Below are 27,028 nucleotides of genomic sequence, written 5' to 3' on the forward strand. Positions count from 1 at the left end.
CTCCATTAAAATGAGGCTTATCATCTTATAATTTGGAAATGACGGGCATTAAGTTACAACTCTTCCCCTCAGGTATTTTTAGGCTTCCAATTTTGATGCAACAATTAGCTTGAGGTGTGTTTGAATCTCGTCTCCAATCCGGCCTTTACAAAAGCAGGTTTCACGGCAGCGGCAATCTTATTACGAAACGGAATTTATCTAGCAATTAAAACCTTAGATTTTCTGTTAAATTCTCATGCGCTACATTACTCAAATCCATCCACGCACATGCTGTGCTTTTTTTTTTTTTACTTCAACTCAGAGAGAAATAAAAATAATATTCCAGACATTCACAACAAGCGGAACTTCTAAACCGCCTGTCCCACACCTTTTCTATTTTTGCTTTTCCTTCTCCACCTTGCCTTCTCCTCTCTCTGCGTTTTTCCGGCTTTGTAAATGGAAAGGCATTGAAGAGAAGAGAGCGCTCGGCTCACGGAGCGGAAACAGGGTGGGGGGGGGTGGGGGAGAAAGTGTCCTCCTCGCCTCCACGTCCCACTCTGGAGTGCCCAGGTGTCCCAACCTGAGGCACAACCCAACAGGACCCGGTGATGGCGTGAAGAGGCTGGAGCGCGGTGGCCACACGGCAGAATGTGGGACAAAGGCTGGTGCATGTGGCCCCGCAGACAGACTAGAGTCCACAGTCAAGTGTGGGAATAATAGCCAACAGACATTCATTTAGTGTAAGAAGACAGGAGAGGGGAGGAGACATGAATTACCTCTTTTTCACAGTTGGAGTTAAGTGTGAGCATAGCCATGGGGCTGTTGGGTGCGCTGCTCCCCGGCACTGGTGGCATGACATGATCGCCAGGCTGGTTTGGACATGGCAAGCTCAGGACTTGGTTGGCATGTTTATTTGCTAAAGTGGTAGAAAGGTACTGCTTTACCTGCTGCCTTTGGGCTTGCTGTATGTGGTACTTGGTGGGGTTTTCGAGGTGGGTCTGCACCTGAACATAGCCACGGAGGGAAGAGAAGACAGCGCCGTTATTTGTGAGTTTCGGTCGGCTCTTTTCTCACGCACAAACATGAGACTGGCCAAGTCCACCAACAGAATAAATTATTAAGCCCCTGTTATGTACCAGGCACTGTGCTAATGGATTTTGATATTACTGAAGTTTAAAGGCTAACACTCAGGATTTGGGGTAATACTTTGCCCTGTTTTAGTTCCCCTGCTAATTAGCTGCACATCTCTTTGAAACCTTTTGCCCTTTTTGCTCACGTCCAATAATTTAAAATTCACAACCATCTGGAGGGCAACACTTTCCCCAACACGACTGTCAGGGTTTACTGAGATCAGAAGGACAATCTAGAAAAAGGAGCCTAACAATTTATTTTACTTTCCTTGGCAAACAGAACAGCTTTCTGTTTAAAAACAACAAAAACAAACCTCCTTAAGAGCCAGCTGTAAACGGTTGTAGAAAATAAACAGAAACATTCTGATGATTAAATCAACTAGTTGTAGATTAATTCCTCCCACTTTCATTTGGACATGATTATTCAACATTTTAATTAAGATCTTGAACTCAACATAAAAAGCAATTTATGGGAAGCAGTTTCTTTCAAAATGCCTCACACTTACATGTATGTGTTTTTCAAGGCATGACTGTGAAGCCACCAGGATCTTTTTCCTCCTTTCTTAGAAAAACTAATACAGAATTAAAAATGCTTTTTTAAAAAAATCAATAATACTCAATTTAAAGTCACTTTTTCCTTGATAAACACAATTTAATCTTATGAGCTCTGAACAGGAGCTGATGGAGAGAGCACAGCCAGGCACTAGGGGAAAAAAAATACCCTACTAATATTTACTTTGTTCAAAACCACATTGAATTACCTCTTACGGTATCAAACAGTAAACAGCATTAAACTAGCAGACCTGCACTTATTGGAAAGAGTACAATAACATGAAAAGGCAAATTACTCAATTTACTGCATTACATTTCAGACACTACATATGAATAAGAATAAAGCTCACCTGATAGTGATTGTATTCTAGCATTTCCAGCATAACAACGTTTTAGGTGGCCCCAGTCCAACAAGAGAAACGGTAGACTATTCACTCCCTTTACTTTCTGTAATTCCAGTTCGAAGACTGACTGGCATAGAGAAGGCACTATAAACAAGGTATCCCGAGACACCACCGGAAACTTTATCACAGCAGCCCTGCTTATAATAACCTAAGCTAATTAGTTATGCATGTAAAAAAAAACCCATTCGCACAAGGGGCTTTTTTTTTTTTTTTCTTCTTTTGGAAGCCCTACGAGTTTGGTCTTCAATATTGGTATCAATTTTCCCCCCTGGCTTGACGTCATGCTTTTTTCATAAATATAAAAGAACCTTTTTAAGTGATGAGCTATCAAAGTCAAACTCACTGTCAGATCAAGGCCAATTCACTATTCATCTTTAGTTCCAGTAGTATTAATAGACAATGGTATTTCTCTTTCAGCAATAGGTTAAGAGCTAGATGCCCCCTTTGGAGAAGACACCGCCTAAAAGCTACTGTTACACTTGAGACTTTTCTAATGGCCACATAACGGTAACTGCCAACTGCAGGGAGAGTGTCTATGGAGGAGTCTCTGTGCTGCACTTTCAAGTTCAATGGCCTCATCCTGTACCCTGGTTTCAGTGAGCATCTTATTCTTAGCTGCATGGAAATGTAACTTCCCTATTGACCTCACGTCAGAAAAAAGGGAAAGTATTCTAAACAGAACAAGAAACACACACGCACACACGTATAGGACTGGATGTGTATTTATGCGGAGAATAAGAAATAAATGTCTCCCCAATTTAACCAAGTTGGGAAGCATGAAAACTTTACTAAAAATCTTTTATTATAATTCTTAGGGATAGAGAAAAGTAAGAGTTATCATATGCACAACTGATGTATATTTATTTACGCATTTACTTGTTCCATTATTTACTGTTACTATGTGCTGAATGCCAAGCAAGACACGGAATAGACATTGTGCACAAACAGACCTGACAGCTTTATGAAACTTGCAGTCTGGTGTGAGACAAAAGAAGAAAAAGGCAAATGAGTATATATGTAAAAGTTAGGGTAAATGATCGATATTCACTGCTGAAATAGGGAGATATCTTAAGGACAAAAATTTTGAAATTCAGTAATTTGATCCAAATGCCCAGGAAAAATGAAGTCCTTTACGTTGCCAATCTTAAATTGTTTCAAATGACTGATCTAACATGCACACAGAGGTTCAGAGAGACATTTTAAGTGTATGAAAGGGTCCAGACACGATAATGATGAGGACAACAGACATTACTAAAATAAACCCAAAATGAGGGCAATGGGTGTAATGTGCTTATTTCACTATTACACTAAAAAAAGAAAGGGCTACACATTTAAAAATAAATGTTAATTCACTGGCAGATCCTTATTCTTTAATGAATTAAAATTTGATGCTTCAGTATGGAAGGAAGAACCTGCTCTGTGTTCAGCGTTGACAGTGGGCTCTTTACTATATGTAGGTTGCGGTAATCAGAGTGGAATGTATTTTGTCCCTTTCTGCCAGTGTCTTTTTAGTTTTCAAATAAGCTAGGTACAGTTTGGCTACCAACACTATATAGGAGGTAGAACATCTCCAGCTGTTTCCAACCCAAACAGTGAAAACAGGTAACAGCAAGGAGGAAGGTGAGCTCGAGATAATAGGGGGTGGTGAGGTCTGTGGCAAACTAGGACACACACGTCTAAAAGAAAAGAGCTGACATAAGCTGCAGCTGATTGTGCCCATATGGGTATACCACCCCAGTCTAGACCTTCCAGTTTCGACATTCAGCTGGCAAAGAAAACTTTTTTCAGTTAAGTCTCCTAGATGAAAAAAACAAAACAAAACAAAACCTGATGCCCAACTGTTTGACTTCTCATCCTGCATGGGACAAGGCACACATACCTGTGGGCTGGACTCAGTCCATAAGCCAGAATGTGGTCTCCACTTCACACCGTCCTTGCGGATAATCCCCCATCTACATTCCCTGAGGCAGGATGGGGGGGGGGCAGGTTCTGAGGGGGCAAGTTACTGCCTACATCCAGGCATTTCCTGGCGCCCCCCTGACAGTCAGCATGCCTGAGAGCACACTCAGCAGAAGACTTAAGGATTCAAAACTAGTATTCTAATTAAGACTTTGCATCTTCACTGTTAAAGTGACCCTTTGCAAGTCACTAACTCCTCCAGGCTTTCATCTTCTCCCATGCTCAAGAGGGATGGTAACTGGGCCTGCATCATGGAGGTATTACAGCATTAAATGAAATCACACTTCTGACAGGCTTACCAATATATCTGAAAAACAGTAGTTCTCAAACTTTTTTTCATTTGTTTGGTTTGGTTTTAAAACCATTTTTCAGCCCTTCAAGTTTAGATTGTCTCTGTAAGTTATATCCATCAGTGGTTACCATTTTATGAACTAGAGAAGCAAGTTTTAAAAATGTACACAAGCATACATTCCACTGGCCATCAGAAGAATGACATTTTAACACTCGTGAAGTCTTCGTAAAACTCTTCTGTAAAGTCACAAGATGAGCATGAAAGAAGGAAAAGAAGCACTCTGTATTATTAAGAAAATAGTTTTGACCTGGCAGAAGCACTTGCAAAGGGTCCTGGGAGACCCTCCAGGCTCTCTGACTTTGAGAACAGCGAATCTAGAACCTTATCACCTCCCCATTCTAGCCATGCTAGTCACCACTGTGCAGCAGTGGGGTGTGACACAACTTGTGTATCTTGCCTCCCTTGGCTAGAAGACACTAGAGGAAGGCACTCAACCCTCTACCTTCCTCACAGCAATATTATGAGGCTCTAAAGTCCTATGACAATTTTAAAAGCCATATAAATAAGATCTTTTGTCTTCAACCATCCTACACCATAGCTTTTTAGTTAGTGACTTCCCCTGTGTTAGTTTCTAAATAGCCAAGCAAGCGAGCATACAAAGGAAAACATATATGTAACATTAAACATCTGAATGATTTCCTGAGAATTTCGGCATGGGGTTGAGCTTCAAACTAACTACTTGACTTAATGAATTCGGAGAGCAAAGTTAGGTATTGCTGGGCCCTTGAAGCACAGTCAACAAAATAAAGCTAGAGCACTTCTGACTCCTTCAAGAGATACTATTTTGTTGATAAAAGGGATATTTCGTATAAATCAAGTACGTTAGCTGTTTCGTTGTAGTGCAAAACTCCAAAGGCTGTGAAACTCTTTGTCCTTGTCACTGCTACTATCTTTTCGTGCCTTTCCCTTCCTTCATTCAGATCCTGAACTGATACCCAGAGAAGTGGAATGGATCACCTTCTGTCACACTAGCTGTGCCACTTCCCGGGTGACAATGACAGGTTATTTTCCATCAGTTTCATTCGAAAGAGATCCGGAAGCACATCAGTGTGAGATGGTGCCTAGAAATACTACCATCTTCAGTGACAAAAGAATTCACCACAGGGGGGAAAGTCCCATCTTAAGGTCCACGTTCTTCTATTCCTTCTATTTGGAAACCAGAATGTAAATAAAACTGAGGGAAGATTCCCGTAACTCTTTTAGCTCACAAATTTATTATTCTTTTTTAACACGTCAATGGAAAGTTCAGATTTCTCATTTAAGGTTTAGGGAGATGATGTGTCCCGTTGCTCAATAAGGTTCAGGAATCTTAAAGAGATTATAATTCACTCAATTGCTATCCACTACTGACTGCCTCCCACTACCAGTCTTTGATACTGTTTTTTTTAAATGACAATTTATAGAGATGGTCAGTTATGCAATCACCATCCCTGAAAAACATGGTAAAACAGAGAAAGCTAGCTTTTAAAAATGACTTGGGCCAAGTCTTGTCCAGGGTCACATTTGACAGCTGCAAGGCTCTTTTCAGTTCCACAACTGTAATGTTACCACTACAGAAACCTCAAGCTCAAAACACATGTTTTCAGACACTTAGTCATGTTTTTCTGTACAGACTATATAAAGGTGTCCTTAAGAGAAAGTAAGAGTGAGGATATGAATCCTGACCTAAAAGGATAAAAATATCGGATGCAAACAAAAAGCAAAACTAAAGAAGACTCACATAAAGGAGACGTACAGGGGATCAAGGCCTGATGAGCCCAAGACCCTCTCCCTAGCATGGGGGTCTGCCCATCAGCCCAACTGGGCCCGCTCCTTATTTTCGTACGGCCCATAAACTAAGGATACATTTTATATTTTTTAGTGGTTGGAAAAGAATCAGAAGGAGAAAAGTTCATGATACATGAGAATTATGGGAAATCCAAATTTCAGTGGCCATACATAACGTTTTCTTGGCACACAGGCATGCCCATTCATTTACATATGGCCCAGGGCTGCTTTCTCGCTGCAGGGCAGAGATGGGTACAGCCTGTCTGGCTTCCGGAGCCTGAAAACCTCCTACCTAGATTTTTGCAGAAAAGGCCAACCTCTGCTCTATAAGGAAGTCTTACCTAACTGGAGTTCAGCTTTCTTATTAAATATAAGTTTTAAGAAGGAAATGATGAGGTGCCTTTTCTAAGGAGAAATAGTGTATGGAGATACAATTTTGTAGTTGTTTCACCAAAAGTTGTCTAAAATGGACAAGCAGCCATGTAGGAACCCAGGATATGCTTAAATCATCCTTGTTTTAAAGATACACAGAAAATCTGAAAAGAGAGTTCAAAGACGTGCAGGGTTGGAAATCAAACCAAGGTCTTCATCATTCTGTCCCAGTGGCAAACTATAGTGTCGCCCTTGGTCACTGATGGATTTTGATCTAGGGCTTTAACTTAGTTAAGGGGAAAAGATAAAACTATGTAAATCCAGAGGTATAGTCACATACTCTATGTGTGCACACACAAATATATATAAATTTGTATACCATTTCTTTGGTCTGTATCCTTTCATACAATTTCCTATCATATCACTTTGTAGGATCATTAGGCTTCTGAATTCAGAGATATGAGTTATAAATGTGTACAGAAGGAGAGGATGGCAAATCCAGTTTTCTAAAATTATGATGTGTTAATAGAATAAACCAGATCAGCTTTACCAAAAATTCCTAACAGCTCTTTTATCCTTAGCTGATGACCTATAAAACAGTGTGCTTATTATAAATATAAACCACAAGGTGGGTATGCTTTGGGTTCCTGGCTAACAATATTTAGTAGCCTTAGGAAAAAGAGAGTATTATTGTAAGTAAATTTCTACCATATACATGATCTTTCCTCTCCCAGACTAAAATAAACCAAAGGTCTGAGTATAAAAAGAACATCAAGTGTTATCTCATCCAAATAGAAATATGAGATTTAAGAGTGGTAGCTGTCTGCCTGGAGAGTATTTATAATCCCAGAATAAAAAACACCACTTTCAGAATCAAACTCCTATGAGAGAAGCAGCAAAACCCAATAAATGTAATGCTTTACTCACTTTAATAGAAAACTACGCATTTACAGGTCCTATACTCTGAAGGTTATATCAGTCATTGTGCATGTATATGTCATAATAAACAGCAAAATTTTAAAACATATATTTAAAAGAATTAGCGTTCATTCACTCAAAATTCTCTACCCTGTACCAGACACTGTGCATTTTATATTCGCTCCAAGTTTAGGTCATTTAAAAACAAAATGAAGAAATCACTTGGATAACCACAAAGATTTCTTGAAAGCTTCTTCATGAAGTTTTTTTTTTTGTTTTAAATCATATGATAACTGATTGAATCAGAAGCAACTAAAAAGAAATCTCATTTTGATAGTTTGAAACTCTTACTTTGAGTCACTGCTATCTGAGCCTATACCCAACTGCCTTCATACCATAGAAATCAAGAACTAAATATAGGTTTGAGTGCAACCTTAATGTGTATATAAATCACCTGGGATCTTGTTAAATGCAGTGTGATTCTGTAGGTCTGGGGTGGGACCCGAGATCCTGCATCTATAATAAGTTCCCAGGGGATGCCCACCCTACTGGTCCATGGACCACTCTATACCTTGAGCGCAGTGCTGTAATACGTCCTCACCTGGACTTCTCCGCAAAAAGTGATATGTTCATAATGCATTCAATAAATATTGCCTAAGTACCAACCAGACGCCAGACAACTGCCCTCATCTTACCCAGGCTGTTCCTCAGGGAAGGTCCTACAGAGAAGGGGACAGGTAAGCACAGGCCAGAAGGTGGGGAGGAGACGGGCCGGGCAGGTCGGTGGGAGGACCATCCCAGCAAACTGCAACAGTCCTCAGGTATGAACAAAGCTCACCTGCTCCAGGAACAGCAAGAAGGCTCCTACTACACAGTCCTCTCCCGGCTTCCAATTTAACACAAGCACCTCGTTCTCCTCTTACCTCTTTCATCATTCCTTCTCAGTCTCCTTGGCTAGTTCTCTCTTCTGCTCTTAAATCTCAGAGTGTCCCAAGGCTCAGAGCTTCATTTTCTCTTTGGACGCACACAGCCCCAGAGAGCTAATCTCAGGGATTTCAACGCTCGGTTCGGGTATCTCCAAACTCCGGATTCACTTTTACCTGCCTAGACCACAGCACCATTTGGAGCACTGCAGGCATCCTGACCTTTACATGGTCATCATCCCCTCCAAACCAGCTCCTCCACCATCTTCCCCATCTCAGTAGATGGCAACTCCATCTACACAGGAAATCACCTTTTTTTTTTTTCTTGTAGATCAAAAAAGTGGTCCTCATATGGTTGGATCTAGCTGCTCATTCAAAAATTGGTCATCTTTGACTCTTTTTTTTTTCTTCTTCACACCCTCTATCTACTGCATCAAAAAACTTCAGAATATATCCAGAATTTAACAGATTTTCACCACCTCTACGTTACCATCTGATCCATGCCATCATCATTTCTCACGTGGATTACTGAAAGTCACTGGACTCTTCTACTGGCTTTTGTCTGTGCCCTCTTGCAGTTTATTTCAACACATCAAAAGAGTGATCCTTGTAAAATATGTCAGATCATATCAGCATTCTGGGGGGAAAAAACCCTCTGTAATGGTTCCCTATTGATCTCTGAGGGAAAACTTAAAAAAAAAAGTACTTACAATGGCTATTAAGTCCCTAAACCAGTGCCACCCCTCATACTTGTTAGAAACAGAGCCTCAGGCCTCACCCCAGACCTAATGAATGAAACTCTTTGGGTGGGAACCAGAAATCCATGTTTTAACAAGCGATCTGGGTAGATTCCTCTGCACATCAAAGTCTAAAGACCCTGCCCTCTTTGCCTACTTCTCCCTTCACCCTGGGATCATGACCTGTCTGATTTTATCTCCCACAACCATTCTAAGAGTTTATTCAAAATCCCAACCCATTCCCTGCCAGGGCTCCTGATCGCCATATAACCTGCTCTCCTGTGTACAGAACATGGCTTGGCACATAGTAGGCACTCAGCAAGAATTTGGTCAATCAGTGAATGAACGGAGCGACTGTGGCTGAAGGGCATGAATGTGGGGGAGAAGAAAAGCTATAGACAAGGAGTCAGACTGTGCAGGGTTGAAGGCTAGGATTCTGAGAGCCTCTAGAAATGTTCTGAGGAAATGGAGAAGTGACAAATGCCCTCTCTTCCTGACTAATTCAGGAAGCTCTGGAGGAACTAAGTACGCAGGCTAGGCAGTGATTCATAGCCGGCCTCCCTACTCAGAGAGATAAAGGAGACTTTTCTCTTTAGGGTCTTCCCAAAGACTGTCAATTCTTAGAGCTTTCATCTACAAGGCTTAGGGTCCTGAGGGTGTAGGACACATGGCCAGGAGCCTAGAGATTTGCCTCCATGTCTAAACCATGGCACACCATTAGTCACAGTTAAAGTAGAGGTCCCCAAGCACGTGGTCCATGGGCACAGTTCACAGGTGTGGCTTACAATTATCTCAGTATTTAATTAAAAACTGGGAATTTTCACACCAAATTTTGGAATTCTGGTTTCTCTGGATAAATCAGAAGATCTAGCAACACTAAAGCACAGTCTAGTGGGCCACCAATGGACAGAGTGGAACAGCAGCTTCCCTCTTTGGATGGGCCACTTACTCTTCATTTTTCCTGCGTTATACCACTCCCTGTGGCCACAGTAACAGTTGTGTCCTCCACTCACCAATCTCCCTGACTCCTGAAGGCAACTGAACTGCAAACCCTGCTTATCCTTTAAACACTTCCCATTCCAAGGGTCGTTCCAAGTCTGACAGAATGGGTAGCATACATATGCTTACAAAGCCACATTAAAGGAACAGTCTTATGTGATAGAGGAGAGAATATAAAATAAATTGGTATAACCTGAATACATAAAATAAACAGTTGTAAACTTCCTGAAGATACATGCACGCCCATTCAACAATTAAACAATCAAACACCTTTCTAAGGAAAAGATACAGGAAAAGGTTTAAGTACAAGGATGTCCATCAGAGCATTAAGAGAATGGTCCAATTACTACCCTAAAGCCCATGGCTGGGTTCCATAGTAGTTTATGAGGATACGGCCATGTCCATTTGTTTGCATGTAGTCTGTGATGGCTTTCAAGCTAGAACAGTCCTAGAGCAGACTTGAGCAATAGACCTCATGTCCCCCCTTTACAGAAAGTTTGCCAATCTTAAATCTTTAACAACAACAACAAAATGGAAACAAAAATCTAACAGCAGGCAATGGGTTAAATTAATTACAAGATGGCCACGTAAGTTCAGAGTTCCCCCAACCTTGGCCAGTTGGCCCTGGGGTCAGATACTTTCCCGTTATGGGGCTGTCCTACAAACCATAGGACAGTCAGCAGCATCCTTGGCCTCTCCCCAATAACATGCCAATAGTGTCTTCATTGCAACACCCATTGTGACAACCAAAAATGCCTCCAGACATTCCAAACATCCTTAGGGGAGCAAAACTGCCCCCAGTCGAGAACCACTGCATGTAGATGGATACAATACAGTCATTAAAAACCATATCTTACGACACGATTTAATCAGCAGGAATGTTCAGAATGTACACAGAAATCCAAAGCAACTTAGAAACACTAGATACCCTGTGATCCTAAACTGGCTTAAAAATGTTACTTATATACCAGCATAGGCAAAAAAAGACCAATTACCAATCATTCAGTGACCTTAACCATGACTATTCTGGGATGATGCAATTATAGGGGGCTGTTAATTTATAGGGGTGTTCCCCCATCTTCTATAATCTATGGGGCATCAATTGTGTAATTTAAAAAAATCTAGGGGTGCCTGGGTGGCTCCATCATTAAGTGTATGCCTTTGGCTCAGGTCATAATCCCAGGGTCCTGGGATCGAACCCCACATTGGGCTCTCTGCTCGGTGGGAAGTCTGTTTCTCCCTCTCCCATTCCCCCTGCTTGTGCTCCTTCTCTCGCTGTGTCTCTGTCAAATAAATAAATAAAATCTTTTTTAAAAATCCACAAATTGAACAAAAACTAAATTCTGCGGATCTGGATGAATAAAAATATATTCAGGCAGAATTCCTCTACTGAAAATTTTGCAAACAATACATTAATCCATGAAGTTGTTATATAATGATGAAATCTGTCTCATTTCAATTTTCCCTTGATCAGATTAAGAGGACCCTGTTATTCATGAAATTTTTAGTCCAACATTCAAGCCCAACCGTTTGAGTTTGTATAATATTTGACACATTTTTATGGTTTTGTAAAGGGCTGTGATTACGTGGTCCAGTGGTACCCTAATAATAACCCATTGTAAGGGCTCCTAACGGGAGCTGTGAGTGCAGCATTCCACGTGCTATAACTTTTCCATCTGCCCCAGTTTAGCAGGGCCTCAGAACTGCAGACGCCTTTTTGTCTTCATATTTCCCCCCCAAAATGCCCCCATTGTTTGCAGTTTATCGGGTATTAGAGATCATTATGGCACAGGCAGCAAAACTCCTTTTCATAAGGGCCGGCACTCTTAAGAAACTGGCAGTGGTCAAGTTTGTCAAAGATGAAAACATTGCCCTGGGCTTAAGCAAAAGGTCAGTCAGAAATGAGAGCTGAAGGCTGCCGGTTTGAAGGTCAAGTCCACACTAGCTGCAAACCGGCAAAAAGCAGCGCCTCCTAATGACACAGACTTCAGGGTCCGGATCATAAGACCCAGGGGTCTCCTGGTTTTTGAGGAACTGCATTGTCTTAAGAAATTCCTAAGACTCGTTGCCTAGATTATGGGAAGAGGAAAACCTGGTTTGGAATAAACTGCCCCATGGGAGGGCTTTCGGGGCATGCTGGGCTCTGCACTGAGCCCTTCAGAGGGAGGCACGCGGACTCTACCCTCCTTCCCTTCTCGGGCGTTCAGGCAACCAGCACGCACACGGGCACTCACTGAGCGTGTGGAGAACAGCAACCGCAGCTGGGCTCCTGGCGCCACAACAAACCTCTTTAATTTGGGGAAGCAGAGACAAGTGCAACGGAAACAAGTCGACAAAGAGAATTTCACACAGTGACTCAGTGCATTGCAGACAATAAAAGAAAGTTATTGGGAGAAGAGGCTGCTTGGTGGCGGTGGCATTCCAGCTGAAGCCTGCGTGATAGGAAGAAGCCAGGTACGTGGAGAAGCTGAGGAGCTGAAATCCCGGGTAGGAAGCAGCCCGGAGCATGGGAGAAGCAAGGATGTCAAGGCAACAAGAGTGCAGCGGTGCTGGAGCGGTGACCAGGTCGGCATGTGAACTGAGACAGCCAATCGGGGCCCCCCTGATATAGGATTTTGTACACTCTGTGAGGAATCTGATTTTTCTTCTCTGCTACTTACAAGAAACCTTTCTTTCTTTGAAGGTTTTAAGCAGAGAAGTGACATGGTCTGATGAACATCTGTAACACATCACTCTGGGGCTGATGTGGGTGGGAGGTAAGAACGGACACCGGAGGAACAACAGGAACAACTCAGAGCCTCCTACAGCCCCATACATGAGAAAGAATAATGACCTCGACCTCCAATATTAAGATGCCATTGAATATGAAATACATGTTACCAGGTCTTGTGTCTGGCTTGCATCCAATTTCATCTAAGAAAAGCACATACAAAGAACTAACAACAACAAAGAAGATCTTACACGATGCTCTAAAATGTCTCACACCACCACCAAGAAGTTAGGGTAAATGATGCATATAGTTATAAAATACCCCATATAGACCTGTTTGGGGCCCACGAGCTAAGTGTATGGCCAGTTGTCAGAATGCAGTGGAGAGATCTACTATGGTAAATATCTGGCTGAAATTTCAGATAGACCTGAGTTCAAATCCTAGCCAGGTTCTTAAATGCTTTGAATCTCAGTTTTCTATTTGCAAAAATGGGATCATGGATATGTACCTGGTAGCTGCTAAGCTTAATTAGCGTAAGTGACAACATAGCATGAGAAGTGCTGAGCATGAAATAAATGCTCAAGAAATAAACACTGTTCACTATTATTGTGAGCCCCACATTTTTTGTTTTCCCATTCAAGCAGACCGGTATTAGGTCATTTAGCTCATCCATATCGGGGGTAGAGGGGAGTAAATCCACCTCAAAGGAGAGGAGAGGGCAGAAGGGAATGGGGGCCATGTTCAGCCTTTTCCAGGCAAGCTTTTACGACCTCCTTTTTAGCTGACTCAAGTATCACAGATGGATACTAAAGGTAAAAGTAGACAAACAACAATCTTAGTGCCTGGGACACTTGCTGGCAGGAATGTCTCGTGGAAGGCTTTTGTGAAATTATTTCTCTCCTCTACTTGCCAAATCGGCTAGCTCAGTCACTGCTTCTTTTTTTTTTTTTAAAGATTTTATTTATTATTTATTTGACAGAGAGAGATCACAAGTAGACAGAGAGGCAGGCAGGCAGAGAGAGAGAGAGAGAGAGAGGGAGAGGGAAGCAGGCTCCCTGTCAGCAGAGAGCCTGATGCGGGACTCGATCCCAGGACCCTGAGATCATGACCTGAGTCGAAGGCAGCGGCTTAACCCACTGAGCCACCCAGGCGCCCTCAGTCACTGCTTCTTAAACTAGGCTTCAGGGAACCTGGGAACTCCTGAAAACGGCATGCAAACTTTTGAGGTGCATTTTTCCTAGGAAGACGTCTAATAAAAGAAAACAGTCAAAGGTGAAATTCTGTCTAGGATTTACAAGGGAGAGGGAGGTAGTAGGTACATGAGACCAGATGAGCCCTAAGTTGTCACTGTTGAAGCTGGGGATGAAGACGTGCAGGGTCCATTGATTCTATTTTTTTTTTTTTTAAGATTTTATTTATTTGACAGAGATCACAAGTAGGTGGAGAGGCAGGCAGGGGGTAGGGGGGAAAGCAGGCTCCCCACTGAGCAGACAGTCTGATGAAGGGCTCGATCCCAGGACCCTGGGATCATGACCTGAGCTGAAGGCAGAGGCCTAACCCACTGAGCTACCCAGGTGACCCTACACTATTCTATTTTTATAAGAGTTTGAAACAACCTATAAACATTCACGTACAACATACATATTTATGTATAAGGTATTTCATGGGTACTCATTTTTAACTTCATTTCTTATAAAAAGGCAAGTCTTATGGTAACATATTTACTAAGCAAGCACTTAGTTAATCCATCAACATATCATAAGCATAAATGTCTGGTTTTTTGTTTTCGGTTTTTTTTTTTTTTTTCTTGCTTTTCTGGACTTATGCCCAAACTTGCTTCTCAAAATGCTGATTTTATGTTCTATGAACTGATCGTGGATTCAGTATGGTCCCTGCCATTCCTCTGTGGTGGTGTCAGCTTGAGCAACTCTCAGAGAAACATCTTGTTTACAAAAGTAATTTGGATCTGTCCATGGAGTGTTCTCACTGATCAAAGCAGGAATGTGTATTTTAGCCACAAATAAGACATTTATTTGCACATAGGGTACAAAACTGAATTCAGACTGACCTTTTCAGATCAGGATCTGGACTACCTCTTTCAAACAAAATGCCCAGTGATCTGTATTTATGTCAGATAAAAAAGACGAGCAACTGAAGCTTAAGTTTATAAAGGTATTTAGGAGTTGTTTTTATTCATTAAAAAACATTTGCTAAAAAATGATTCATCACACTCTCCAAAGCAAATTCTCAGAGGGACTTGAAATGTATGTGTGTGTGTGTGTGTGTGTGTGTGTGTGTGTATAGAAGTAGGAGGCACTTATTATAAAACCAAAAAATGGGATAGTCCTGTTTGAATTTTTGTGTTTGACAAAAACAACGAATAAAGGGAATGAAGGTAAAAAGGACAAAATACTTCTTTGGGAAAGAAAGGTGAGAATTTTGAAAAGAATAAGAAAATGGGAATATACTGGGACTTCTCACAATGAGGATAAAGAAATAAAAAGTGACACCGAAATAATGATTAGCACTTACTAAGTACAGGGATTTTTTCTAAAAGTTTTCAATGGATGTGCTCATTTCATCTTTGCTCCAACCCTATGACATAGGTAGGAGCTGTCATTATTCCCATTTTAGCGAAGAGAAAACTGAGAATTCTTCCTAGCCACTGCCATGTTACGAGTTATCTACAGAATTCATTTTTCAGGGGCGCCTGGGTGGCTCAGTGGGTTAAGCCGCTGCCTTCGGCTCAGGTCATGATCCCAGGTCCTGGGTTTGAGCCCCACATCGGGCTTTCTGCTCAGCAGGGAGCCTGCTTCCTCCTCTCTCTCTGCCTGCCTCTCTGCTTACTTGTGATTTCTCTCTGTCAAATAAATAAATAAAATCTTAAAAAAAAAAAAAAGAATTCATTTTTCAATGTAGTATTTCTGGTTTTGATACTGTACAGTTTCTGTAATAACTACTTCTTTTGTATTCATGCTTTCACACTTTTTGTTATAAATAAGGCTCTCTTTAATCTTTGATCTTCTACCTAGGTGGACACGGGGCATTTAAACCAAAGTTCTACTCAGTTCCTAAATGAACAGATGCAGGCGCTCAGGCCAGCAGTGGGTCAAAGAAGACAGGACTTCACAAAAGAGAAGTTAAAGAGAACATTTGTTACGGGAAAACTGCCTCAGGACTCTGAGTAATTTAAGAGTTGATGTCTTTTCTTTCTTTTTCTTTTTTCTGGGGGAGGGGGAGGGGGCTGGGGGGGGGCAGCAGGCAAACAGAATCTCCCAGACTCAATAGGAATTTTGTTAACCAAAAGCATCTAAGTATCATGCGGTTTCTAAAGGAAAGATTAAACTATTGTACAATATAGTAATTCTTTTATGAGAAAGAAAATGGGCCACTGTATTAGAGAAATGCCAATTGCCACACACCTAATTATAAACCGTTATCAAAATAGCTAGGGAAGAAGAGAAATGTGCAGATCACCCTTTTGTAAAAAAGACCCACTGGCTGCACTATATAGTTTGGATAAAAACAACAAAAAGTGATGGTTTTATCAGTCCCCAAAAATCTATATATTGCACCCAGTAAATGGAAAGAAAGCCCTCAATGAGAAAGAAAATCCCTCATTCCTGTCCCCAAGGAGCTTATAGCTGTAGCGTTAGTGACAGTGGGAGGAAAAGGACACACACACACACAAATTTGTACTTAAGGTGCCCCTACCCTTTAAAACAGCGGTTCTCAACCACGGGTGATTTTGCCCCATGAGGAACATTTTCTGGTTGTCAGAGCCGGGGGTACCAGGGGTTGGGGGAAGGCTGCAGTCCCCCAGCGGGTAGACAGGGGCGATGATGCCACACACAGTACGGTACCCAGCACAGCTCCTCATGGGAGGGAATTACCTAGCCCCAACATCAACGGTGAGAACCCACAACTAGGAGATGGGGGGTCACTTCCTAGCACCAACCCTCTCAGAGGTAGTTTCAGGAGAAGGCAGTGAAACCAGTCAAGGCACAGAAAGGGCACAGATACCCCATGAACCACAGATGTGCTTCCTTTTGGTATCAGGGCTCCTCAGTGAGCCAAAGGTCACTTCATACCCTGTCTTGACATGCAAAGGACAACTTCTTCGTCAATTGTGAGGAGGAAATGTCATCACAGTGAATCGATTAATTCAAAATCCTTCATACTGGGCACCTGGGTGACTTGGTCGGTTGAGTGGCTGCCTTCGGCTCAGGTCATGATCCCAGGGTCCTGGAATCGAGTCCCACATCAGGCTCCCTGCTCAGCAGGAGCTCTCCCTCAGCTCTCCCTCTCCCTTTACCCTCCCCTGGCTTGTGCTCTCTCTCACTCACTCTCCCTCAAATATATAAATAAATAAAATCTTAAAAAAAAAATAACCCTTCACATCAACTAGACAATAATGTGGGAATGAAAAGTTATGCTAGAACACAGAACCATCAATTCAACACAATAATAAACTATCCCTAAAGCTATGCAGAATGAACACAGATGATTCCAATTATTCAAAAGCCTGCTGGGAACCTGCTTTGGTGTTTCTGAACATGAACTGTCAATCCCATGGAGTGTCACTCACAAGTCCCCTCTGTCCGACAAAATACGGAGTAAAGGAACATGCCAGTCCTTGCAAACAAAGTCGTTTGCTAATGCTTAGTTTTACAGGGCTTCATGTAAGTCTTCTTTCTCGTCCCAAACTGTCAATAGCAAAACAACCATAGCTCCTTGTCTATTCATTTTCTACAGAGTAAGGTGGAATTATCCTTTTCTTTTTTTTCTATTTTTGGGGGAGGGGCGGGGTTCTTCAAAAATAGTTTTATTTGAGTACAGTTAACACACAAGGTTACGTTCGTTTCAGGTGTACAACACAGTGACTGGCCAAGTCTGTAGGTCATGCTACTCTCACCCCAAGTGTCGCTACCCTCTGTCACCATACGGTACTATGACAATATCATTGCCTATATCCCCAAGCTGTGCCCTTTATTCCAGTGACTTATTCATTCCATTACCTGAACCCTGTATCTCTCTGTCTCTTTCATTTTGCTCATTCCCCCACTCCCTCCCCTCTGGCAACCATCAGTTAGTTCTCTACTTATAGATCTGATTCTTTTCATTTACTCATCTGTTTTGTTTTTCAGATTCTACATATGATTGAAATCATATAATATTTGCCTTTCTCTCTCTGCCTTAATTCACTTGGCATTATATCTTTTAGGTCCACCGTGTTGTTGCAAATGGCAGGATCTCATCCTTTTCTGTGGCTGCATGATACCACTATGTATCCTTATCGATATATTTTTGAGAACTTTCGAAAGCCATTAATTTACCATTTTGCATCTGACACACGGTCTTTGTTTTCTAATTTCTTTGAAAAGTACAAATGGAAGTGTAGAGATACTGACAACTTTTAAAGATGAAGAATGGGAGAGAAAGAGTCACACTGGGCAATTCTTCCCACTTCCATACATATTAGAAATTTTCCAGTTATAAAAAAAAAGAAAAAAGTATAAATAAACACACACACACACACACACACACACACACACGCAATGCAGCCATGTGTGTTTACATAAAATAATTTAATCCTGATGAGTTCAATGGCAAATTGTTTGTGGTCTCAAGGATTTTAGATCTAACTTTATTTTTCTATCTGCCTCCCCATCATCTACATTAAAAAAAAAAAAATCTACGAAATGCTCAGGAAGGAAAAACAAACAACTCCCTAAAGTTGTAGAAATAGCACAATTAAACAATATCCTTCCCACATAATTCGTCTCAAAGGATGTCTATAAGAGACAAAATCACCCCAATGACGTTAAATGGACTTATCTTTTAGCAAAATGACAAGAGGTTTCAACTGGCAAACTGAAACTTCTTTGTATTAGGTGTTTTATCTAATTAGCACTCCAGGAAATGCATTTGTGGCGACCAAATGTGAGCATTCCCTTCTCTTCCGTTGGCCTTAAAATATGGAGGGATGCAGTTACACCTCTAATATAAAATAGTATGCGTGTGCAAGAGAGAGTGCTCTCTTCAAACAAAAGAAATGGTTAAGGAAAAGTGCGTAATAAAAGGTGAGGTAATATAGTAATTTTGACTTGTTTTTCCTTTAGACAGAGCATGATTATTTACTTAGCAAGAAGCCTTTTTCCATACTCAACATGGTCATTGGAGTGTATGAGAATGAGTTAACAGTACAATGTTCACCTTCTCTGTTCAGGGAAAAATTATTAGGGAAGAAAATGAACTTCTGCTGAGCATTTCTTCCATGTCAGGCATAATACAGGCCTTCAAATACATCAATCTTATTTGATGCAACCAAGGTAAGTGCTCTTGCCCATCTGCTCTTACAGATAGGAGAAACAAGAGCAGAGAAGTTCAATAACCAGTCCTATCCTACCTGCTTGTTCTCATACAGTGACAGACCTAAACCTAAACCTTAGTTTGTTGGGCTCCCAAACCAAGTGAAATACCCAGGATGCATTATGGCTTCACTTCTCGGGAGTGATCAGTATCCTGCCCAAGTAATATGGTAAATATGATTATTTAAAGACCACCAAAATTGTTACTGCAAAAAGAATGCACTAGAGAAAATTCACCAAGGGAATTTTATTGAATTATTATCATCTTCAAGCCTAGGGACCAGACAAAAGTTTTATGACTTTTCTTATTAAAAATGTAGTTGAAGATAATTTAAGGAATAAAGGTGAGCAAAGGAAAGGAAAAAAATACATCACAGATAATCCCAAACTGAGAGATCAATCCTGAAAGCATGATGGTGTTTATCTTTCTATAGGTCAAAGTAGAACTATAATGTGGTCACCAGGCAACGTTAGCAGGACTAGAGCAAAATTTCTCGTGTTCAAAAAGAGCAAGGTTCCTGCCTTCTTTCCTCAATTTTTCCTAAAGGGGGATTTATACATAACTCTAAAACAGAAAACATACTTGCTAGCCTACCCCCACCGAGATCAGCTAAGATTACACTCAATTCGATCTCTGAAAGTAGAGTTCAGATTTGGATTATTAATTTAAATTACATTCTACTACTCCTGACTCTTTACATGTTGTAGGATCCCCATCCTAGAGAATACCTGGGGCTGTAATGAGCCCTTTGCTAGGTATCAAAGGAGTAGAAGTGGAGCCATCGATGTGAGGAATACAAGGAGTGTGCTGTAAGGAGAGACTTAGTGCTGAAAAATCCTGGGCTTTCCCCCAACCCTTCCACTTTTGCTAGGCTAATGTCTTTTCTACACTGTGCCATAAGTGCAACTACCCTCACCCAAGAGAGCATTACAACCTAGACCAGGTTCAAGGGCTAATCATGGCCAAAAAAAGGACAGAAACTGTATCAAATCAAATATACCCATATTTCAAAGGCAAGAATGCTGAGTAAAACCTAAGCATTTTCCTGAGTTCTCTGAGACCTGAGTTCTCAAACTATGTACTCTAACTTAAATTCCAATAACTTGAGTTTACACAGATGAGATTCTTTTGGCCATTATTCCCAGCAACAGTCCACTGAGGTTTTTCGAAAGCATCCACACACATACATTTCCGTATTATAAAACCACCTCCTCGACAGAAGCCCCTTGAGAGCAGAACAGACTTCCTTCTCATTCTTGTACTCTAGTACTCAGCACAGCATCTGGCACGCATGAGACAGGTAATAAACACATCACAAATGAACAAGTGGTGACAAGAGAAACTCATAGGAGAGAGCAAGTCTCCTAAAGATTAAAAATGGTAGACAGATTGACCAAAGAGGCTGGCTAATAAGCCATGGTATCATTTAATTCTAAAAGAACCCACTTGTAAATACTGTAATTGATTAATATCCACAAAGTAAAGACAGTATCTTTTTTTTTTAATTTTTAAATTTTTTAAATAAACACATAATGTATTATTAGCCCCAGGGGTACAGGTCCATGAATCTCCAGGTTTACACACTTCACAGCACTCACCATAGCACATACCCTCCCCAATGTCCATAACCCCACCACCCTCTCCCTACCCCCCTCCCCCTGGTAACCCTCAGTTTGTTTTGTGACATTAATAAGGACAGTATCTTTCCAATAAATGTAACCCTGATAAAAATGAACATGCTTTACTTTAAAAAATACTGAGGCAAGTGGTGATAGTCACAAGGCAGCCATAAGCTTCTTATCATGCACATCAAACTACCTCATCTAGATACAAGGTACTTATTATTAGGTCACGTATTTGTATTCCTAATATCAATTTTAAAAGCACTGCTATGTTGGGGCACCTGGGTGGCTCAGTGGGTTAAGCCACTGCCTTCAGCTCAGGTCATGATCTCAGGGTCCTGGGATTGAGCCCCGCATCGGGCTCTCTGCTCAGCAGGGAGCCTGCTTCCCTCTCTCTCTCTCTCTCTCTTTCTCTGCCTGCCTCTCTGCCTGCTTGTGATCTCTCTCTGTCAAATAAACAAATAAAAATCTTAAAAAAAAAAAAAAAGCACTGCTATGTGGTAAATGTTTGACTAACAAACAAAGCTTGCCAATGCCTGGCTGGCTTGGTCAGAAGAGCACTTGACTCTTGATCTCATGGTACTGAGTTCGAGCCCCATGTTGGGTATAGAGATTACTAAAAAAAAAAAAAAATCAACTTAAATAAAATGTTTTAGAAGTTCAAACAGCCTCAATTTTAACTCACTCAATTGTGAACCTATAAAATGTCATATCAAAAAGAGTCAGAAATGTGTCTACATTTAAATCAATTACAGAAAGGTATAAATTAAATATATTGATTTTTCCTATTAGAGAATGGAGAGGTAATAAGATACATCTCTGGGTTCTTAACCCCTAACATCCAGATGCCAGAGCTTTAGATAGGAACATCTTCACCGTCATTTTTCATAATGGTAAAAATGCATCAGCAAGTTCCAATGTTTAGAAGAAATGGCAAAGAACATTTCATTTGAATTATTATCATGATGAAATTATTTCATTTAAGTTATTATCATTATGAAATTATTAAAATGATGCATATGGAGAGTATACTGTGTAAATACACTTTATATGAAATATAAAAACACATGTGATATTGGAAAAAAACACAGTAAAATTTAAAAAGCTATGATTCCAGTTTATTAAAAATAAACTGGAAGGTTAGAAAAGATTAAGAAAAGTGCTTCTGTTGTTTTTTTGTTTTTGTTTTTATTTATTTATTTATTTGTTATTTTCAGGGTTTTTTTTTTTTAAGATTTTATTTATTTATTTGACAGAGAGAGAGATCACAAGTAGGCAGAGAGGCAGACAGAGAGAGAGGAGGAAGTAGGCTCCCTGCCCAGCAGAGAACCCAATGCGGGGCTCGATCCCAGGACCCTGGGATCATGACCTGAGCTGAAGGCAGAGTCTTTAACCCACTGAGCCACCCAGGCACCCCTTAAGTTTTTATTTTAATTCTGGTTAGTTAACATACAGTGTAATATTAGTTTCAAGAAAATTGCATTTTAAAAGAGCTTTGTATCAGAACAATAGAATACAATGACATTTTCACCTTTTCTACTTTCCAGAATTTGCCATATGACCATTATAATAACAATTTGCCAATTTCTTTTTTTTTTTTTTCCTTTTTTGTTTGTAGAGTCTGCCTCTTACTGAAGACAGTGGGGAAATGTAGTTATTTCTTTTCTGGCTTCCCTTGCCACTCAAAGTGAACACATGACTTAGGATTCACCCATCAAATGTGCCTGCACTGGAATGGGGCGCTAGAGAGAAGTAGAGGTACAATCCTGGATGTTCATGTTGCAAGAAGATTCAGTTCCAACAGAAGCAATGGAGCAGGCTCTAGCAGTAGTTCTCCAGACCAGTTCTGTGGTCTATACACTTGGAGGTTCTGCACCATGCCACACTGCTCCAAGCCTGGTTCTCCTACCTACCTCTGCAGATATCCCTACATCCTGTCTATAAATTTTTTTCTTTTAAAATTAACCAGAGTTGCTTATTGCTACTAGCTATTAAAAACTCTGACACAGGGCTAAGATTTGATTACTTTTACAGATACATGTATCAGTGTGTTATAAATATGTATTTATTATAAAATACTACATATTTAAATGTACACGAATATATGCATCTATACAAATATATTTACAAAGATATAAAGAGGAATTATTATTCATTAATCTTTATGTAGTAGGAACTTTTTACCCAAACAAGAACTGTTTGGCATGATTTATTTTTATTATGTCTGATTATGACTGTTTGGGTTTAAGGAATACAAACTCAAGTTTAGAAACATTCCTAACAATATGGGAAAACTGCAAATGAATGGGTTCTCTTAGATTTCTTCCCATTGGAAGCAACTGAAATTTGCTGTTAACATTTCTCACTGGGTTATATGTTACAATTCAATGTTAATATGTGAAAGCAGGCAGTATCTCTGATTAACATCGGAGAAAAGGGTGATTGATCATGTTTAATATCCATGCTCTTATCTATGTATTGTTCAGTGACCCACAGGACATGAGTTGTTTGTTACATAAACAAGCACACCCATTTTGGGGTGTTTACCTCAGAACTTACTAAACTAGGATTTAGATCCCCTCCTACGCTTAATACATTACACACAGAAGGTGTTCAATAAATATCGATTCAAATACTGAACTGATGTGAACTCTCCCGTATTTACTCATTACCTTTGAAGCTTAAGTCCCCCAGAAGAAGTCAAGCTCCGGGTTCCTCTTCCCAGTCTCCTATTCAACAACAGGCCACCATTACAGCCCATCCCCATGCAGACCAGCCAGCCCTGCCAATCACCCTTTCCCACACACTTTCTCATCTGCCCCTGCACAATGATAACAAGGACCCAAAGCTCCAGCGGGGCAGGGAAGACGACTGCCTCCTCACAGGCGGGCAAAGCATCCCTTCGAGCCAGTAACAATGTGTCCAAAGACCCCAAATGCACAACAGGAAGGCCAAGGGAGTGTACACTGCACGGCCCAATCCAAACAGCCTCTTCTAAAATCCACATCGTCTTTTAAAAGCAAAATTGTTCCATTCTACTAGCAAGTATTGATGAGTATGAATTGTGTGTGGGTGTGTCTGTCTGTCTGTCCAATAAAGGGACAGGAGACGAGGGCAATCACAACAGAAACACACGAAGAAGGCCAGGAAAACTGCTTCTCCCAACAAGAAGCATTTTATTAATTCACATTTCAAAAAAAGAGAGCATTCCCTTTCTCATTTAAAGTGCCGTAACCCACAGTGTCACGGTTAATAAAAAATGCAATATCAAACCGATACGGCATTCGTGAAAGCCAGTTCCAGCTTTATATCGTCCCGAACAGGGAGAGGTTGAATAGGCACCACCACCAAAACAATTCAGGGCCCTTCATTTTATCATGCTATTAACACGTCTGTTAGAATGCTATAAAATCACTGTCTTAGTTTACATGCTGATGACACCCGCGGAGCTGCCCGGCTCTCCCCTCCTGTCCAGTGAACTGTGCTACTATTTATACCTGAAGAGAATGGACTGTATTATCATAAATGAGACGCAGCCCATCACCACGCACAATGATTGAGTATCTCAAGGGCTGAAATCTGAGTCACCTTCATGCAAACTCAGCAATCCACCATTGTCATGGCTCCATTACCTCTGCTTTTTCTCTGGAACCATAGAAAAAGCTTACATTGCGAATGCAGGGCAAATGAGAGCTCTCAAGGAAGAATTCAACTGCTAAAGAAAAATAAGGACCTATAACATGACATGCAACTCGTGACGTGCTTCCTTCACATACTTAGAAATGTCACCCAACCATTAGCAATATTGGTGGGTTGTTAACACTGATAAAAAAAAAGTTCCTTAAAAAAAATCTTAAAACAATAAAGACAAACATACATCTAGAAGGAAAGCCTGTCCCACCTCCTCCTTCTCTTATTTCTACTCTCTGCAAGTGATTAGTTTTAAAGTCTATATGCATTTTCAATAGTTCTAGCCTAATTCAAAGAGAATTGCATAAAAATGTAATCACATCTACAGGATACAGGCATTTAAAACAAACACCTGGTTGGGTGATGCCTATGTTCCTGCAGTTTGCTTTCTTAAAACAATAACAATATTAACACCTTGATCTACCCCCTCCCTTTTAAAGCAGCTACCTAGTGTTTCTAGATTTAAGGACATTAAGACGGTTCCCAATTTTCACTATTATAAGCAACATGGAAAAAAAAGTAATGCAGATGTATATATCACTGCATTCATGAATATTTTATACCATTATATGAGCTTTTATCTTTAAGGTAGAGGACAGGTGAACAAAGAGAATGCCCATTTTATACTTTAAGAGATGCTGCCCAAATTCCCCACGAAAAGGCTTATATTCCTAACAGAGGATCCAAGTGCCCTGAATCCAAAAGGTTTGAGAAGCTTTCTAACAACTTTTGTGAGCACCTTGAGAAATGAGTGTCACATTTTTCCTTAGGAAAATATATGAAGTTTGACTTCAAAGAAATTGCAGGGAAAGCTCCTGCCCCAAAGATAATTACAGTATAAGGGAAAATTGCAAAAAAGAAGGCAATTAAAAATGGCACTCAAGGGAGCTAGCTAAGCAAAGATAGTATGACAAGCTTCTGTGATAAATACTTTAGTGGTTTCTTTAGTTGAGATAAGCCTCAATGCATTTTTTTCCTCCTTAAAAGGTGTTTAAAAATTTAAACAATTTAAATTATGATTTTTTAATGTTTTATTGAGATATTATTGACAAATCTCTTAGTTTCAGGTATATAGCATGATTCAGTAAACGTATATATTGTGAAAGGATCACAATAAGTCTAGATCACATCCGTCACCCCATAGTTAATTTTTTTTTTATTTTTTAAATTTGTATAGAATGATATAATAGCAATCTTCCCACTCCCGGAAAGAAAATATAATTAAAATATTCTCTGTTTGTTTTGGATTAAATATTAGAAATAACAGTAAGTCCCTCAGGTTTCCTTGTCCAGTCCCATTCCCTTGTCTTTCTTCCCAGATGCAACTGTTACCCAGAATTTGTTGTGTGTTCATTCAGTCTATGTCTTTATACATCTAAAACATAGCACCTATAAAATATGTTATTTGCTGTGATATTCTTTAAAAAAATACATAAATGTTGACCATATGTATGACTGAGCCAATTTGCTTTTTTAATCACTTAAGCATTACATTTCTGAGATCTGTCCAAGATGATATACACATATCTAATTTGTTTGTTTTCTCCACTTTATAATGTTCTGTGTAATCCATTCCTGTACTGAGAGACATTTAGGTTAACTGCAATTTTTACAATCACAAAAAATACTGAGTGAGCATCCTTGCGCATGTCTCCTTTATGGTTTCTTTAGAGGAATTGCTACATAGTAGGTTCCATGCATGCATTAAAAACTTCATTAAATGTTGCTAAATTTTTCCCAGGGTATTTGTAGAATCTGTGACCTTGCTAGCAACGTATGAAGGCTGTGATTTCTCCGTTCTGTCCAAACATGGTATTATCAAGCTTTCTAATTTTTGCCAACCTGATTGTATGTGAAATAGTGTCTGGTTATTGCTTTAATTTGCAGCTCTCAGATTATGAATCATGTTGAGCTTTTGCAAATTGTCTATGTATATTCTTGGTCCTTTCTACCCAAAGCTTTTCTCACTGATTTTCAGGAGTTATTTATTTATTTCAGGTGCTAATCCTATGCTTGTTATTTATGTTATCAACATTGTTTTCAGATTTATTGCTTGTCTTTTAACTTTGTGTTTCTATTTAACTACATCTACCTTCCTTGAAAAAAGGATCAGGAATAAAAACCCTTAGGAAGAGATCTTCCATTGTCATTTATTACATTTGAACTGTGCGTTCATCAAGCTTCCAAAGTAAAATTTTAAAGAGTTTAAAAAAACAAAGAGGGGTGCCTGGGTGGCTCAGTGAGTTAAAGCCTCTGCTTTTGGCTCAGGTCATGATCTCAGGGTTCTGGGATCCAGCCCCGCATCGGGCTCTCTGCTCAGCAGGGAGCCTGCTTTCCCTGCCCCCTCTCTCTGCCTGCCTTTCTGCCTACTTGTGATCTCTGTCTATCATATAAATAAATAAAATCTTAAAAAAAAAAAAAAACAAAGAAAGCATACCGTGATTTTAAATAATTTCCCAAAAAATATTTTTATAATCTTATTAGGAAACTAATCCATAAATATTATAATAAAGGTGTCGATCTATAAAATCTGGCTTCTTAA

At 40.2% G+C, this 27,028-nt stretch overlaps 1 protein-coding gene across 11 annotated transcripts in view; it reads right to left on the reverse strand.

Moving 5' to 3' along the window:
* MITF (melanocyte inducing transcription factor) overlaps nucleotides 1-27,028 on the reverse strand; it is a 218,820-nt gene that overhangs the window by 31,170 nt on the left and 160,622 nt on the right. For 9 of the 11 annotated variants that reach the window (XM_047746960.1, XM_047746951.1, XM_047746950.1 and 6 more), the window contains exon 3: nucleotides 756-983. In XM_047746960.1, the coding sequence (XP_047602916.1) occupies nucleotides 756-983 (228 nt within the window). The remainder of the gene's footprint in view (nucleotides 1-755; nucleotides 984-27,028) is intronic. The other 2 variants (XM_047746984.1, XM_047746979.1) reach the window with 1 other exon arrangement.

This window comes from Lutra lutra, chromosome 1, assembly GCF_902655055.1.
Source record: "Lutra lutra chromosome 1, mLutLut1.2, whole genome shotgun sequence".
Taxonomy (NCBI): Eukaryota; Metazoa; Chordata; class Mammalia; order Carnivora; family Mustelidae; genus Lutra; species Lutra lutra.